The sequence below is a fragment of the Suillus discolor genome (assembly GCF_016758755.1).
Source record: "Suillus discolor strain FC423 chromosome Unknown F5147scaffold_63, whole genome shotgun sequence".
Lineage (NCBI taxonomy): Eukaryota > Fungi > Basidiomycota > Agaricomycetes > Boletales > Suillaceae > Suillus > Suillus discolor.
The window spans coordinates 54,993-72,058 of NW_024541310.1; the positions used below are offsets into that span (position 1 = coordinate 54,993).

General features: G+C 47.2%; 7 protein-coding genes across 7 annotated transcripts; 3 read left to right on the plus strand and 4 right to left on the minus strand.

Annotated features, from left to right (window-relative positions):
* Positions 1-231: 231 nt before the first annotated feature.
* Positions 232-1,731, plus strand: F5147DRAFT_714479 (uncharacterized protein). The gene is made up of 4 exons (XM_041438474.1): positions 232-779; positions 1,201-1,267; positions 1,327-1,514; positions 1,567-1,731. The coding sequence occupies exons 1-4, from the start codon at positions 679-681 to the stop codon at positions 1,604-1,606; spliced, it is 396 nt and encodes a 131-aa protein (XP_041288692.1). The 5' UTR covers positions 232-678; the 3' UTR covers positions 1,607-1,731.
* F5147DRAFT_714482 (uncharacterized protein) lies at positions 1,732-3,435 on the minus strand. Its single transcript, XM_041438475.1, has 2 exons — positions 3,381-3,435; positions 1,732-2,602 (listed from the first exon to the last, which is right to left on the minus strand). Exons 1-2 carry the CDS (start codon positions 3,409-3,411, stop codon positions 2,166-2,168), a joined length of 468 nt encoding a protein of 155 aa, XP_041288693.1. The 5' UTR covers positions 3,412-3,435; the 3' UTR covers positions 1,732-2,165.
* Positions 3,436-4,387: 952 nt separating this feature from the next.
* Positions 4,388-5,129, plus strand: F5147DRAFT_363639 (uncharacterized protein). The gene is made up of 2 exons (XM_041429396.1): positions 4,388-5,030; positions 5,081-5,129. Exon 1 carries the CDS (start codon positions 4,504-4,506, stop codon positions 4,951-4,953), a length of 450 nt encoding a protein of 149 aa, XP_041288694.1. The 5' UTR covers positions 4,388-4,503; the 3' UTR covers positions 4,954-5,030; positions 5,081-5,129.
* A 1,469-nt stretch (positions 5,130-6,598) lies between these two features.
* Positions 6,599-7,803, minus strand: F5147DRAFT_763302 (uncharacterized protein; the record flags this gene model as incomplete). The annotated part of the gene is made up of 5 exons (XM_041440633.1): positions 7,496-7,803; positions 7,195-7,339; positions 7,010-7,083; positions 6,860-6,956; positions 6,599-6,805 (listed from the first exon to the last, which is right to left on the minus strand). Exons 1-5 carry the CDS (start codon positions 7,531-7,533, stop codon positions 6,599-6,601), a joined length of 561 nt encoding a protein of 186 aa, XP_041288695.1. The 5' UTR covers positions 7,534-7,803.
* Positions 7,804-8,694: 891 nt separating this feature from the next.
* F5147DRAFT_816196 (uncharacterized protein) lies at positions 8,695-10,098 on the plus strand (the record flags this gene model as incomplete). The annotated part of the gene is made up of 6 exons (XM_041443559.1): positions 8,695-8,934; positions 9,060-9,142; positions 9,191-9,501; positions 9,550-9,605; positions 9,631-9,641; positions 9,696-10,098. Exons 1-6 carry the CDS (start codon positions 8,764-8,766, stop codon positions 10,096-10,098), a joined length of 1,035 nt encoding a protein of 344 aa, XP_041288696.1. The 5' UTR covers positions 8,695-8,763.
* Positions 10,099-10,829: 731 nt separating this feature from the next.
* F5147DRAFT_714496 (uncharacterized protein) lies at positions 10,830-11,610 on the minus strand. Its single transcript, XM_041438476.1, has 3 exons — positions 11,427-11,610; positions 11,060-11,371; positions 10,830-11,008 (listed from the first exon to the last, which is right to left on the minus strand). Exon 2 carries the CDS (start codon positions 11,295-11,297, stop codon positions 11,085-11,087), a length of 213 nt encoding a protein of 70 aa, XP_041288697.1. The 5' UTR covers positions 11,298-11,371; positions 11,427-11,610; the 3' UTR covers positions 10,830-11,008; positions 11,060-11,084.
* A 3,153-nt stretch (positions 11,611-14,763) lies between these two features.
* F5147DRAFT_777805 (uncharacterized protein) lies at positions 14,764-17,062 on the minus strand (the record flags this gene model as incomplete). Its single annotated transcript, XM_041442028.1, has 11 exons — positions 14,764-14,924; positions 14,985-15,156; positions 15,218-15,432; positions 15,489-15,592; positions 15,651-15,753; positions 15,800-16,103; positions 16,169-16,274; positions 16,328-16,350; positions 16,464-16,558; positions 16,627-16,773; positions 16,834-17,062. The coding sequence occupies 11 exons, from the start codon at positions 17,060-17,062 to the stop codon at positions 14,764-14,766; spliced, it is 1,659 nt and encodes a 552-aa protein (XP_041288698.1).
* Positions 17,063-17,066: the final 4 nt, after the last annotated feature.

Consider the following 17,066-nt stretch of genomic DNA (forward strand, 5'->3'; position numbering starts at 1 on the left):
TCCCGGATGTGAGTTACATGACACCCTTGCCACGATGGGTGCCACTCTTAGACGCTTACCTGTGAGCTCCCCCGGCTTTCGACAATAATAAAGGAGTGGGAAACTCGGTGCATCTTGTCCACGAAACGACGAACCAGCGTACCCGAATCTATATAGTCCGACAGCTCGTATACGAGAAGACCACGGAGATCCCTCATCTCCTTTCATCGTACGCAGTGATCGCACAGTCTACCGAACATGCATTGGTGTCTCATTTGCCTTGACGAAAACTCGTGCCCTCACTTTCGGACCCTCTTTTGGACCACCGCTTCTCCTTTCTGGGGCTGTTACGGGTCGCACGGCATCATTATTGCTGTTGCAACTGAAATATGTTAACCTCCGGCGATGGCTCGTAATTCTTCACACCTGCGGACTTTTATCCACATCTTCTGATATTACAAACGTTATATTCGCTGCTCGGTCCCTATCCTCCATTCGGCACTACTCGAATGTGAACGTACCCCGCACATTTATGTGCGCCGTGTTGCTCCCGATCACTTTGATTGTCGGAATTTGACCTCTGGAAATGACCGTACTCCTGGCCTGGCATGGATGTCATGTGATTGCCACTGACTTCGATTGAATGATCCGCACATATTCGTTCGATCTGTTTGCGCTGGTCTCCGGTTGACCTTACAGATGAAATGTGACTTTCCGGATGGAGCTAGTACTTGTAAACGTTGTGCAACCGGAGGACACCCTTGCATCGTAGAAGGTCGTAAACCTAGGACAGCGCCAAAGTAAGTCCCTAACTCGTTCATCTGATTCCAAAGCGACGATCATCCTTTTTATGTCCTCCTCGTTCTCTATTTGGAACCGGTGCTTGCATGGAGATCTGGGCCGACTTGGAGAAATCTTCTTCATTTTCGGACATTTCATATCGCCATTCTCTTCACACTTTCCGTTTCCGCTATCCTCTATTCGTCGTTCATGCTGCGAACTAAGCACAAATCGTGCCAGTCTTGCATCTGGGTTGTGTTTCATCGCATTCCTGGTTGCTTTTTGGTCATCAGTCATTCCCACTGTTTTCTCTCTGTCGCCTGTTCTTCATATGCCCCGTTCGCGATCTTCATCTATTGATTCGTCATCGTCGTCATCTTCATCTTGTGATACTGTCTCGTCCATGATGTCACAATACTCATACAATTGTCCCCGCGTTAGCAAACGAGAGTACCTCCTGGCTCAGATCCGTCACAAGGATCAGATCATAGAGTCTCTGTTGAAGCAGGTGGGTCGTTCGTCATGGTGTTTCGATACGTTCATTCACTGACAACCTTTGTCGGGCAGTTGCACAACCCTTACCTTGCGACACCACTTTCGGTTGCATCCTACAAAGCAGCTACATCACCATCTGACAGTGACAACATGAATGTTGTTGATTGGCTTGATCGTCTGCAGCGTTTGACGCATGTCCGTCAACACAGATTCTGGAAGCAAATCAATGTAAGTGTATGCTTCCCAGGTCATTTTTGGAAGTACGTGCCGAGTTTGCTATCTTTCTCACTCATTACAACAGTAATATTCTAGCTTGATGCTTCGCGATGTGCTGGCCAATTTGACAATATAGATGAACTCCCGCCAATGTTTTTTTCACGGCATGGAAGCCCCTCGGTCCTTCATAATGAATGGTGCACACCCATATTCCTCTGCAAATGCATTCCTCATGACGAAAACTCGTTTGTTGTCTAGTTCCGTTAACGTTTGTTCTCTCTCGCGCACATTGATTTACGGAAATACACGCTGTACAATATAATATATGATACACCGACTAAATGGCAGTCTTGACTCTCCACAACCTAAACGAAATCAACAGTCGTTCATATGCTCGACAAGTCCAGCAATTGACACAACCAGAGTATTCGCCAATGAAGCCAGCAGTATCGAGCATGCACGATATCAGGACAGGGCCATTGCACTAACACAGATGAGTTTAGAGGTTCAGCAAACCAAACCATTTGCAGAAACACGATTCCGGAAAGTAAGCGAGGAAACAGAAAAACGTGTAAAAAAACACAGCCCGATCAGCACACTATTCCCGATTCCACAAGCGTAGGAGGTCACTCACTTGCTTTGACCCACCACCCCCGTAGCCGCGCCTTGTGGAGGCACAGATGATCCAACCCATTCTACCACATCATCATCATCATCACTGTCCCCACCCCTACCCTCACCGCCCTGGGATGTTGATGGCCTTGGTCGCTTTGGAGCACGAGCCCTTCGATTTGTTGCAGGACGAGGAGCGGGCGGCTTCGGTACGATTGGAGGCCGTGCAGGACCTGCCTGAGGCGCTGTCGCTGCCGCCGTGATAGGCATAATTGGGCGCTGACGTATCTGCTCACGGTGCTGCTGTTGCTGTGGGGCTGCGACCATTGGCGGCGACCCAGGGGTGACAGTCGAAATCGAAGAAGTTGCAGCATGGCCCATGCCCTCATGTGTACGTTACCCGAGCTCACAGACGAGGCTGGATGCCCCGAAGACGAATCGTCGAATGAGGACGTAGGGTGGCTTGCGTACGAGGCTGGAGAGACAGAGTCGTGTGAGCGCGGGAGTCCAAGCATGGGGCCTGTTTGTGTCGGAGATAGACAAGAAAACATAAATGTCAGTATGATGCAGGCTAGAAGACACGGAACCCCGCAACAGATGGTAGCAAAAAGATGTGACAATATAGAAGTACAGAAAAGAAGTAAAACGAGGCACGAAGTATAAGAAAAAGCGTGCAACACAGTGAAAGAAAAAACATCCCTGCACGGGCGCATAAATACGAAGCATTAAAGACACCCACAAGACTGGCAGTACTCTGCGTGTGCGAGTGCTGTCAATCAGTCAGCGATTCAAACGTTGATAGCAAGTCGTGGCATGATCAAGGAGGTAAGAATGTCCCGTGTCAGATGGTGCCGCGGAGTAGAACAATGGGAGGATGGCATGGAACGATTGATCGTCAGCGCGAATCAAGACAAAAAGATGAAAATCAGAGAGGCATAAAGTGGATATGGACGCATATATGCATGTCCACGTATGCTGTTGAACTCAGAAACAGAAGAAGGTAACGAGGCACAAGGTATAGTACCCATACATTGGCGCATATGCCTATGCCGTCCAACGGTATCTGAAAAAAAGAACCGGCTTGACCGGGTAAAAAAATGGAACCGAATAAGACACGACAACCAGGCACAAAGTATAGGGGGAGCATACATACACGGTCGCGTATATGAACGCAATTTCTAAACCAACGTGCCCCCCCCCCCAAAAAAAAAAAAAAAGAACAAGGCATAGGGGCAATACCCACTGACACATGTTTGGGTCCATAAATCCAAATCCAAAACAGGCAGAAAGAGACTCACAAGGATAGGCGCCGTTTGGAGACAATGACATGGATCGAAATACTACGTTATCCTCATCTCGCCAGTCCTCGCCTATTTGTGCACTGCTCTCTAGGTCTCATTGTCGGAGTGAGCCGGCCGACGAACATATGATGATGTGTCGTCCGTCAGGCAAGTGCACAGCACTGTTGACCTGTCCTGCATGACCTTGCATCGTGTGGCGTAGTATGACCACTGCCGTCTTGCTGGTGGGTGAAGACATGGTCGGCGCTTGGGTGATCGAATAAGGCAAATCGTGTAAGCGAGAGAGGTCTGCAGGGATCTTGGAATCAGACCAGGTTATCTGACAATGGCAACGATTGTTGGTGAGCCCAGGGGGCCTATCTCCTTCAATTTAATGCTCGTAAGAACCACACAAACCATTACACACAAGATAGTCTACTTACAAAATTCAATGTCCAATCCTCGCCCACAAAACAGCTTTGGACGACGAATTCAAGTCCTGCTAAATTCGATAAGATGCAACGAATCTTCCTGGTTATCTGAAGTCGCTGGTAAGCGAGTCGTCAACTTTAACTGGCAGAAGAACTTAGGGTACTCACAGGAAGTACCTTTCAGATGATCCCAGTGCGCAATGACCAGAAACCAGTGGGTGTTGGGTTGGGAGTTGAGGAAGTTGGGTAGTTGTTCGTTCGCACAGTTTCGCTGCTGCGTGGACGAAGCGTTTAGGTGTCACGGCAACAAGCAGACCCCTGACGAGGTGATTAGTCTCACAGCGGGTCTACAGCCTTCGTGGTTCAAGAGTGTCATTGGCACTCCCTGGGTAGTCAGCGACGCAGTTCTACATGTGTTTGGCGCATTTTTCTAACTTTCTAGCTGATCAAGCAGACACAAGTCACGTGGTGTGATGTAATGTAGCTCGTTTGGACCCCCAGCTTTTGAAAGCTGGGGGTCCAAACGAGCTACATTACATCACACCACGTGACTTGTGTCTGCTGTCGGTTCTGTAACACTGTTGCCCTCAATATATTACCCTCCATCCGAGCTGGACGAGATTCCGCATACGCTTACATTGCAAACTGTCTATCGAACTGCATTGGCGCCACTCGTGCCTTTCAATTCACACCCTAAGTTGCACACCGTGATGTCATGTCCTACTCTATCTGTAGATATGACCGAGGAAGATGAAAGGGTGACAGAACAAGCTGGAGGTAGGCTGGCTGATCAGCCAAGCGGTCCAAAATGTTCAACAATGCAGGGTATCGAGTCAATCAAGAGACAAAGGACCACAGAGCCCACTCACTCGCCCGAAGATATGATCATTCACATGAATACTGAGCCCAAACCATCCTCTCCAGACACTGTAGTCGGTTCAAAGCCAACCTCACCAGTCTCACCCTCGCTTTCTGCACCACTCCAAGAAAAGATGGATGTGGCCTCAACAGGTCAAGTGGGCATTGCAAGCGACGAGGTTTCGATTCCACTCGTGCCTTCAGATACTGCAGTTGGTTCCAATCCAACTTCACCAAGCTCCGTCACACCGTCGCCTGCTCAAAAACAGACAGCTGGCCCACCAAGCGGGGATAATTTGTGACCCGTTGAAGCATGTGTCTACATGATCTATGAGCCCGATACTGAAGTAGTCGATGGATATTTCTGTGGCAGATGCCTGTAAGTCAACCCTTGTTCTGCATGTCCACTGTCCTCATTGTCTCTCCCAGTGATTGCTATGAGAACATGACAAGGTGCAGATTCGGACCTTGCCGGAGAGTCAGCACCACGCGTCCAACTGAGCGTGACGCTTAGTTTTTACCTTCTCATTACTATTCGAATCGTAGTATCTGCGTATCAGAATATCTATCACCATCCTCTCGTTTACTCGCCCCCTCACATTCATGATACCATACCATACGTTAGTTCGTCCCATCCCACCCACTGCTACATCCTTTAATTCTCCTCGATCCATCGATTTATCTTCTTCGTCTATCTATCATGTTCTTCCGCAAGGCTCCACACAAATCGCTGTTCGTTTGCCCGCCCACCCGGCGGCTCAATCCTTCAGCGTCCAGCCCGAGCTAACGCTCGGACTCAGCCCAACCTCACAAGAGCCTTCGCGTTAGATCGTTTTCGTCAGTACAACAGTCGAAGTTGGATATATGATACCCGAACAACCAGATGTGTTAGTACGTAAGAACACCCCACGATCTGGGAGGAACTCCGTCATAAGAGAGACCTTGAGCCACTAGCACCACCACCACCTTTGTGACTCCCCTTCCTTCATACCTCATGTTTCTACACTAGTACGTCTTACACATATCATTATGTTATGACCACTAGAATCATGATAATTTTATGCTATGCACATCACGAAATGTCAGCGATACTATGAATACATCTCAGCCTTGATTCGGATTCTAACCGCCCATGCCACGAGTCACTTCTACAGCTCGTCATCTCATGCATTGATTATGACTGTCCCCAGCGCCAGGTACCCCAAGGTTTTTTCGACGACCTACCGGATCGCATTCATGTACGTCGCTAATGTCTCATCCAGTGCTTCTTTCTTGACTTTGATATTCTCAGGTCTCTGCACGACAGTGCATCCACCCTCGATCATGAGCATCACATGTAAATACCCTTAGTGTTCAGTTTTCCTCTTTATTCCGCCCCGATACGTTGTCCCGAGTCCCGAGTCCCGACCCTGCCCTTTTTACTGGGTCCGAAATTGACTTTGTAGAAGACAAGGCAGTGAAAATATCAAGCTCCACACGCATCACACCGCAGTCGTCGATGTTCCGTATGCCAAGGGCAAACATGTATGTCATCTTTGTCGTCCTCGAATATTCACCCCATCTCATATACACGTAGAAGAATGCATCAGCAAGAGAAAGACAGACGAAAATAATTCCATTGAAACTTGCGAACTCTGCCGCAAGCACTGCCTCACGCCCTCCTAATAGCGTCAAACTTAGAGATCCAAGGCCTATCATTTGCTTCTGCGCATAATTGTTATCTTGACGTACGTTACTGGGATCAACAAGATGTATCAGAGCATCCCAGACACTTTAATCATACTGCGTTTTTACTAGGATGTCCTCGAAAAATTGGCTCAGGAGGTACGTGCTATCGCCTATAGTAATCGATCACAACACTCAAGTGCTCGTCGCAGTTCCAGACCCGATACACATCCCAAAATACTTCCGGAGCTTTCATTCCCGCCCCCTTCTGCTGTAATAAAGTCATTGGGGATATATCAATATTTTGGCTCTTCTGGTAGTATATTGCGGCGTGCGCAGCTGATCACGACTAGGCTCCACTACAGCCGATAGCGGGGGACTGCCCGCAAGGACCACTCTCAACCCATCAGATAATGTCTCTTGCGCTGCAATAGAACGCGGGCGGTCGGCAAGATTTGCCCCCTCTTTTTCCATGATATCTATCGCAGCCTATGACGAGACTCACTTCATGCCTGGCTAAACGATGAATTGCTTTATACTCACCTGATGACGCCCTATAATCACGAAAATCCTATGGCCTTGTTTGAGCGAGAACACAGGTCCGTATTGTTCTGTCCATCTCACAAATTGAAACGGTGCACTGCGTGAGGTGTTAGATAGAGATCATGCTGATGTCCCTTGACAAAGACTTACTGTGACTTCGGCATTGTATTTCCTAATAGCCAATGTCCAGGCGGTAAGTGCAACCGCCTTGCGGCCTGATCTAGCTAAAGTGGGTCACCATTCTAAAAATAAATCGTTGCAAACTTCAGTAGCCGCTTAACTACGCCTATGCCTAACCTTCTCTTCTTTGACGACAAACAACTGTGATTGCTTACCTTCAGTTCCTCCGAGCCGCTCTGCCATTTTATCTTCTGATCAATTTCCGTTATACTTTCATTGTAGAAAAGTTGGAGAACTGCTGGATTTTCAAAAGCCTCTGACAGCCATAAAGTAGTTGTGCCGTTGGCAAGTCCAAGACACCTAAAAGATACACAAAGGGGTCGCTCTCATCGAGAGAGCAAAACCGTCCTTGTCGGATGAGCCGAATAGTATGGCAGCCGAACAAAGCACCGTAAAATTCTTGGATCTAAGAATGCCAGAGTCGGTGCTCCAGATCACGTTTCATGTTTTCATGACCGAATAGAAAAGAACAAGAGCAGATGGCTCCAGGTCATGGTGCACCTCGCGTTTACAGCTGTTTACAAAAATATGACAGTACTTTGCTCCGTTTTTGCGAACAGCCGTATTTTGCGCCGGTCTAATTTTCTTCTTGTCCTCATGAGTAGAAGTCCTTCGGCCACAAACAAAGCAGTACCCTGGAAATGATGTTTAGTAGAAGCAGGCAAGTTGCAAAGTAGATGTACTGTGATCTCTGAGCCAGGAGCCTTTGAGCTCGACAGAACGGTCTCCTCTAGAAAGATACTTCTAGTGTTCAACTGGTCGATAGCGAGGGAGAGCAGATGCAATGAGACTATGGTTTCAGTCTATGGCTGTGCCACCGAGGAAAGTTTGATATCTACGACAAGCCCCTCCTAGCCTTCAGCACAATCCGGAACACCGACAAAGACATTGCCTGGACGACTCGTGTCTCAATGAAGATGCCTTGCTCCACAAGTCCTTGATGTCCTGAAAACGATTCAGGAAGGTGATCAGCGCGCTAAATGAATGATGCCGAATCTTTCAAGTGCAGCGAGAGACCCTAAGATGAAGTCTTTTGTTGTGTGAGCATCCCACAAAGGAGCGTCCCACAGTTTTCAGCGCGAGACGATGGGGGACGGGATCATTCGGAACACCAGCAGCATCATTGAGAATGAAATACGGAAGGTGGTGACCGTAACATGAGCGTGAGTCTCCCTTCCTAAAGGAATGCAGACATCATCTGCAAGACTGAGTTCAGCGACGCCTGGCAAAGGTGACTTGATATGCCCGTAAACGTTGAATTCGCTAGTTTTTATCCTGTCACTTCTGCTGCAGCAGCCTCGATCGTGCGTTGAAATAAGCCTTGCTATGAAATGTCATGATAGGAATGAAGGTCAGCTTGACGAAGGGGTACTCACCTGAGTATAAATACTTTTCATCGGCGCCGTCCTAGTTCAATAGCCAAATCAAGGCTCGCTTTGATGATAGTTTCTATTGGTTTGATGACGGTGTCGATATTGGTAATGGATCATTTTTCGTAAGTTTTGATATCGGGTTTGGTTTGATCGATATTCGATGTAACCAAGGAGATCTTGTTGATATGTTGTGCATGAGTCCCCTGGGAGGTCATGACGGCACTCAGGTTTTTTATTGAAATTGCATGAGGTTTCATCCGAGAACTCATAAAAAAAGTTAGGTGGTGAAACACTAGGTTCGAGGTGGGGCACCAGGCGCGCTCGATGTGGTGCACGCCCACATAATTGCCAATGCTATGCCTGGCAATCGCGTATTACGGGCCTACTAAGTTAGGATTTTGCCGCATCGTACCGCATCCGTGCCGCACCCTACACAACAAGTGTCTAATATGTGTATACAATATGTCTACGTCGTCTATCAAGGTCTTAGATATGAGTTATGATGAAGAAATACCATATATAGTACATGTTTTTGTGTAGATGCGGCAGTGATGTGGCAAAATACCTGAGCCCGCGTATTACGTAACATAGTATTTCAAGTTTCTCCCTTTCGAATGATACTTACTCCTCCTGGGATGCTGGCACAGAAACGCGGACTATTGATATTAAGGCAGCTGTGGCTTCAGATGTGCCGCTTGAATCATCTTTCAACCCCTTCGAATAGGACAAGGTCAGAATTTCAATCACTTATATATAGACACGCTTGGCGCTATGTCAGGTTCATCGACATCTCAGGATCTTCCCTGCCGCTCACATCGCAACACTGTGATGAGATCGATCGGATCGTACTTGAAAAAACTGACCTTGAAGATGAAAGGGCTAATGCTACCATCACGGATCCAAGGCTTGTCTGGATCATGTTACAAATTATTTTGGCGACCAGTAGATTGCTCAAACGAGAACACCTGAAAGGTAGTCTTGACACGGAAGTGGCATCGACGAAGAAAACACTACATAAACACCCTCAACTACGGGAAATAATCCGCCACGCCTGTCAGACGCGTTCGTTCACTCGCATAGCTGATCTCAGTGAGTGTTCGTATCAGCGACATAGATGCCTCTGCTGACAGTTGCTAGAAACGCAGAACTATTCTAAATACCCCAACCTAGTGATCCCGTGCGGTCGTCTCAAGGTGAGAGATTTGTAGCATCTTACAGTCGCATCTCAGGTCAGTTGTATTCTAAATGAGGACCGGTCAGACTTCCTCTACGCATAGTCTTAGATGCAGCGCCAAAGAGTGGACTTTGCGACACTGGTATCGCACAAGCGCGGTCCAATGCTGTCATCTGCAGCCGCTCGTCAACAAGATGATTCCCATCTATTTTGACGATCCTGCCCTTGGCTCCGGCGATCTAAACCGCATCTCACAGATGTTTATTTCCGAGAAAGCGGGGAAGAATTACCATGAGCAAGACTTAAAGTTGGTAACTCGCACGCATGATTCGATCCAGTGTCTATCGAATCTCCCCTACATCGCTCTTCTTCTTGACCTGAATGTGAAACCAAAGCTTAACGTCACGTTCGCGGAGAAGGAGCCAAATCACGCCAAAACAGACCGATGTCTGCGGATCTACCCTGTTGGAATAAACAAAACCACATTTCCATTCTTGAGCCAACATCCATAAGTTGCGAGCCAGCTGCGTGGGCTTGTCTCTCGGCAGAAGGAAGTACCATCCCAAACCACTCTCGAAGCCCTGGTCAAATTTGGAAGTACTGCTAGTGGGAATTACAAGATGCATGATAATTCGATACAACTTGGATCATGACTGTATGATCGCATGCATATTCCTGTGCATGATAAACGATGATCGATCTGTTTCCATCTTTTGTAACCTTGTAGTTTTACAAGGAACTTTTGTTGGCCATTCTCACGCTTCCACTTCATCGGTTGTTGCGATCCTCGACTCCCGAAGTGGAGTCGGAGGAGAATTTTGTTGGTTAATCGACACAACACAGTATACTACAACTGAGTCGCAATCGGATAAGACGCATCGCGTGTTGCACGAAATACAAATAAAGCTATGTTCGACAAGACTCATCCTGACACCCCAGAGTTGGCCTTCGTACCCTACGACCGATGAAGAATATGCTCAGGACGCTGCTCAGATGAAGCAGATCGGTAGGAACCATGGATTCCTGGGCGTTTCGGCTTAGAATCTGAAGTTTGAAGCATGCATCGTGGCCAGTGCTCGATAGGATGGAGATTTGCACAAGTAATGTTGAGGTTGTTGGGTTTATTGTCGTGCGAAGGATATCACGGTGATCTGGTATGATCTTTCCTTGGCTGTCTGCAATATCCGTCGTAGCAGACAATACACCCAGGCAGCCCTGTATTCTTTATTTTCATCCCAAATCAGTCTCTTTCTTTCTTGTAGTATAGGATACCTAACGGCCCTGGAAGACATGGACTACATAAATATTGTGGAGTATGGTTTTGCCTTCATGGTTATTGTGTATAAATGACAAATCAAAGAGGCCGGTACACTTGTGTATGCGAACCTGAATCTCCAGAATGCGAACGGTCAACGGTTCAAGCTTCTGTCGCTTTCAAAGACATCCTCATACCATCAATACGATATTGCTCACCGACCAAGCTCTTTGACAGCAGCCATCAAACGATTGAGTCGAGTGATAATTCTGAAGACAATCGAAACACTAACGCAAAATGTCCTAAAACAAGGCATAACAACCTCTGAAATAAAAAGGAGATAAAAGACTCACAGGTACTGCAATTCTCCAACGTTTCCACGGTGAGCGTCCGTGACAAGCTATAATCATCTTCCGACTCTTCATGCACTACATTCAAACCATGACGCCTGAACATGAACCTGTCAAGTCATGGGCATGGGGTGATTTGAGGCAGAGGAAAGCTCGTGTGCAGTGCATTGGAAAACAGACCTGGGAACGAAACATAAGGTTACCGCGGATAAAAGAGTATGATTATAGAGCATACTGATGTGACAGTGAGTACATCGCCTTGAAAATATGAATGAAGCATCCGGGTCCGGTGAGGGGCCGAAGGAAGGCATGAGCTCAAGGGAGTCCCAGGTCATGCACTACGGACACTAAATAACACAATTGGCATGTACTCAAGACAATATTACTGAAGCATTGTAGCCGAGTAGCTCACCGCCTAGTATGACATTTGTGACGACACTCATCCAATTTAGTGTGCAGTACATGGTATTGCCTGATATTCCACTCGACATGGCCAACCGCCGATCTGCACGCATCCAATCAGTGAGAAAGTCATGGAGAAGTGTGTATCGCACGTACTTGTGGTGATCGAAATCTGCTACTGCATCTGCAGACCATTTAGGATCGCTGTCTTGTCCTCCGACATAAGGTTCTCCGCAGGCTTAATTCGCCATATCCTGACATGTCCATCGCGACCTCCAGTAGCTATACTATAGCCCATACGAAGGCGCCCATGCTACCGATGTGGTCGCAAATGGTGTTGGAGCATCTCCGTCGCTTGCAAGCGAAAGAAATGAGTCTAAAATAAGAAGTCGTAGGTCGATTAGAGGGAGAGAATTGTACAATCTGTGTGTAGTGAGCGACACATAAAAGCACAGTGTGACAATACCTTGATGGCGCCTGATATTCCAAAGCCAGCCGTGATGGTCTCCCCCTAATATCTATCTTTACACCATGATGCACACCACCTCCATCTGCTTCTCGATTCCTTATTCCGGACCGTCCCTGAGTGGTGGGGTTTTGCGACTGCTGCAGGGCTTGAGCGACCAGAGTGCTTAAGAGTTGCACATGTTTTTGTTGGTGTCGCAAAGTACGATTAGCACAGCAATACAGATGGAGCATTAAGACATCAACTTTTCGGAAACTGACATGTGGCTAGCAATGATTGTCCCAAGCACTTGTGGATGCGAGCATGATTATCAGAAGAGACAGTTACCTTAATGCAGAAGCTCTCATAAACCTCCAACAGAGACGAACGATTCACATACCAACTTCAACCCAAAATGATGAGGAGTGAATTCTACTGCACGGACAGTGCCCCTTGCATCGACCAATACAGCCCTTTCCACCCATCTTGAAGAACCACATGAAGTAAACTGAGGCGACTCGGAACCAGCACCATTCGTTTAGGAATCAGCTGTTGATGCAAAGCTAGTTTGCTCCCAAATCTTGACCATAGTGTGAGCCCAGCTTCATTTGGAGGCAGTAGTATCGTGAGCTCAATACTAATTGGTTGATAAGCGCAAATACGCGTCTTCCAACATGCTCGCATTCCAGTCATCCTCGATGTTCTAATTTGCATTACTCTCATCTACTTGCTAAACTGATTATTTGACATCAGCGTAATTCAACTTGTAGAAATACATGTAGCAAGGGAGTAACGTACCTCTCATCGGGACGGCAAGTAGCTAAGTGGAGCTTGTAAAAATGATAAGCTACTAGCATCTATCAAAAAATCATCGTGCGCGCACTGGATGAGACCAGTGTGTATCATGATTTTTCCAAGCTTGGTCGTAAAAACCGAGTGGGCCACAGAATTTTGAATTGCGCATTGAGGCAGTAGCAATTGTACATGGTCGTTCTTTCTTGTAAAGGTTTCAACTTTCCAGGTTTGTGCAAAGCCTTCAGAATTAAATAACAACAAACAAACGTACAGATCTCAATAGTATCAAGAGCTCTGAGTGTCTAAATCCCCGACTTTCTGGATTGAAGCTTCTTCTGCATGCAAGCGGTTAATTGTGTAAAGTCTCAGCACAAACACCATATCTCGAAAATATTATAGTGTCCGTGGTCATAGTAATTGGTGATGCAGCCTATAGCTAATCGGCAGAGGAACATCATTGTGGTGTATTCGGTGTTTTATTCCTGTCCAGGATCAACGTTAACATCCGACTCATCGATATCTACCAAATGACCATCCAGGCATGGTGCTTACCTCCATTTCAATTCAGCACTCACAATTTCTTCTTTTTCAGAGGCTGCAACGAAGTCACTGTCTACTAATACTCAGTACTCACAGAAGGCTATTATATCCTACGGATACAACAGTTGTCTCGCCTTATTTATTAACGATATTGTCATATACTATGATATAGGCCACCGTGAGGATTTTGATCTCGCCCATACTATGCACCCAGCATTCAATGCTATATCCCCAGTTCTGTCGATGTTTTCGAAATGGCTGGATCTAAGGCATAGATTCACGCATGTCTTGACAACTATATTATATATCTTGCCGGTATACAGGCCTCTAAGCATCATGGATGTCTGCATGCCTACAAACGCCCGAACAGAAAGATAGGCATGCGTGCAGTCGTGGTGATTAAACAATGTTTTAGCAAACATGAACAAGCTCGTTCAGGATGATCTTATTGTTAAGGCAAAACAAATTGAATATCTCATTCGGTCCCTAAACGTTAACGTTGAATCAGAACAGCAGCAGGTCAGGCGCACGTAGGTTTTGATGTAACTGTGGAACAGGCAAACCGACTTCAAGCACTGGGACAACAAACGCAAGACGCAAATGAAGAAGATATCCAAACGGTCGACCGTCACCCAGTAAGCCATCATTTTCTCGCTGGTCTGCAAACAGTTTACTGCTACCTAGAGAACCTCCATCGAAAAATATCCGAATTGCTGAGGACCATGTTGGACAACGCTGATGGTCCGGTCGAATCCGTCCGCTGATTTAGACCTGTCTCAGTGGACCAATTGCATGATATGATAGCGCCCAGAAATATTTGAATACCGTTTCGGCCAATAGTTCCATCTCATCGTCATCCAAAAAGGAAGGTAGTGACAGCCGTGAAAACCACTGGTGTATGATGTCGAGCTACGCTGTCAACAAAGGAAAGTGTTTTTCCTTGTGACTCGCAGATGTTAAATGACCCTCAAAAGACAGACATGAGCGTTGAACGTTGAACGTTGAGCCATGGTGGTCAACAAACGATGCACCTATATCACGTCGTCAGTACACATCATACGTCCCTACACTACGTAAATATTACAAATTGCGGTCCTCCTCATCCGTGTCAGATGCTCCTGCTCGACAAGCCCGTCAATCCATTGCTTAATAATGCTCACGTCCGGCACAAAGTGACTCTTCACAGCATCAATCGTCTCATTCTTCAATTGCTCATGTGAAAGCTCCTTCGCTTTCATAATCCGCACAATCGCTGCATCCAAATAGTGCTTCCGGTCTCCCTCGATGTGCGATTGAGTCCGTTGGTTTTCCTCGGCCTACAAGACAACCAACCGAATAAGAGGTGTAGATGCGCTTCATCGCAAGAAGAGAAACCTAGCGTCTCCTTCGCCTAAATAGAGTTGATGTGCACCTTCGCCCACGGATCGGTGAACTCCGGATTAAAGTAAAAGACGGCGTGATCGTTCACGTCCTTCCCTACTGGACGCTTCTTCAACACCTTCTTGTTCGCCCATGCCAGACTCTGCAACGTCCTCTTCAGCTCCCCGTCGTCTATTTTGGAACTCACATCAGTATCTCATAACAATCGTGAAAAACGATAATTGCACATACGCGTCTCTTCTAGGATGTATCTATACCGATCTGTCTCCTTGTTCAAGAGAAGCAGCACGACATCTTGGTATAAGCTGACTGTGAGGTCTTTAGGACCAGCCGCAAACCGCGCCTTTACCGTAGCTGTCCCAAGCGAGTGATCCCAATCGAGCTTATGCCCTTGGTATTTGATCTTGTAAAAAGTTGTGTAATGATTCAGATCTGCTTGCATTTAGTCATTGTCATGAGCCCACGCGGACACCGGAAACCGTACCGCTCACTGAAGAAGGCAAGTCCACGTGTTTTGTTCGTGCAAGGAACGGCCAGACGCTGCGTTGCAAAACCATGACAGAGAGTTGCTTTGCGGAGCTGTCATCCCTGATACGAGCGTGATACTCCCGCATGATATCTTGTGAAAGCGCAAGGTCGTTAAACATATGATCTCCCATTCCAAACTCTGGATCATATTCTGCCCACCAATGATCAGCATGCGACTTCAAAAACAAAAAGTACCCTATCACATACTCTCTTTGAGTTTCTTGAGCATGGCCTTCTCAAAATCATCAGATGCACTGCGTTCCAGCAACAATCTCTTCGCTAGCGCCCGATGATTTTCACGAGATCTTGAACTGTTTTCTAGAGCATGAATATATCAGCGCAGGTTTGGGGAAAGAGATGATGAGACACCCGCCTGGACATAAGCCTTGAACTTCCGGAAAAGCACGGTCTACCGATGAAAACAGCGCATACGCTTTCTTCAGGTCAGCAGTGCCCTTGCACTCCATGAAGACTGCACAATGTCAGCACGACGACTCCATGAACCCAGTCACACTAACCTTCTTTAGCCATCCACTCTAGCCTCACCTCAAACAGCGCCCGAATAGCAGCATCCTTTACAAGCGCGCTCGTACCATCAAGCATCACATCCCTTGCTCTACCCTGCTCCTCATTCGTCCGCTGGTTGCAGTGCGCAAGGAATACCTTCGCCTTGGCTTTCTCAACCTCGACCATCTGATACGATTCTTTTGAGAAGTACTCCCGAGTCTGCTCGACGAAGTGTCGCTCGAAGATGGCATCGTAAACGTGGTGTGTGATGAGGTGGGAAACGAGCTCTTTAAGGAAGGGGCGGTGGATGTGTACCTGCCTGGTTGATGGGTGAATGTTGTGTATAGGCAGACGAATGGAATGAACATCGAAGAACGTACTCTTCGTTCCTTTCCCATGTGACCCCATGTGGAGATGCCTTTCTGAAGCTTTTCCACGATAAAATAGCTAACTATGCGCTCTCTGAAACGAGTGAATGCGAGGTCGCTGAAGTTCTGAGCGTCAGCACGTGCAAAGAGTTCTCATGAAGGAAAACTCACTGAATAGAAGGAAGACTAGGATTCTTGAGCACATAATCACGATCGAGGTGGGTAAGGAGTTATTCCAGCAGTGCCTTGACATGAATCCGTGAATCAATAACTTGGCGAATCCCAAAACTGATTGTATGTCACTCACCACTTGTCCCTCGAACCATGCACACGTCTCGACGAAATGTCCGATCCGCTCTACACCCTCCTTTCTCAAGCTCTTCAGCCAGCCGATTGACGCATCTATGGATTTCGGCTTTCAACATCTCATACAAGCCCTCGCCCCCCCCCCCCCCCCCCCAGCAACACACATAACGCCCCGGCATGCGGTGTAGACACCCTCATACGTTGTACTCTCAACTCATTGGATCCTTTCTCCAAGAATGCCCTGATGCTGCGAAATAATCGCACAAACAAGTTATCAGAAACCTTGTTCAACGCAGATCCGACGACACCGCCTACAATGCCCACCATCCTAACATGAGCACCACACCTCAAGAACAAAATGGAATGCAAACCTGCAAAACCATGGACTTGAATCCTTACTGGGCCACCTCTGTCGACATTCTCGCCTTTGACACTATCGCGCGACCTGGATGCAGAACCAGAGTCAGAGTCAGAGTCGGCGTCCAAACGTGGGGTTTTGCGTGGATGAGATGCCGACTGATTATCAACGTCGACTACTGTAGACCGGTAAGCTGTAAATGCCTTGGATGTATCTGAAAATGTGACCAGGCTGATCAGCATCAGT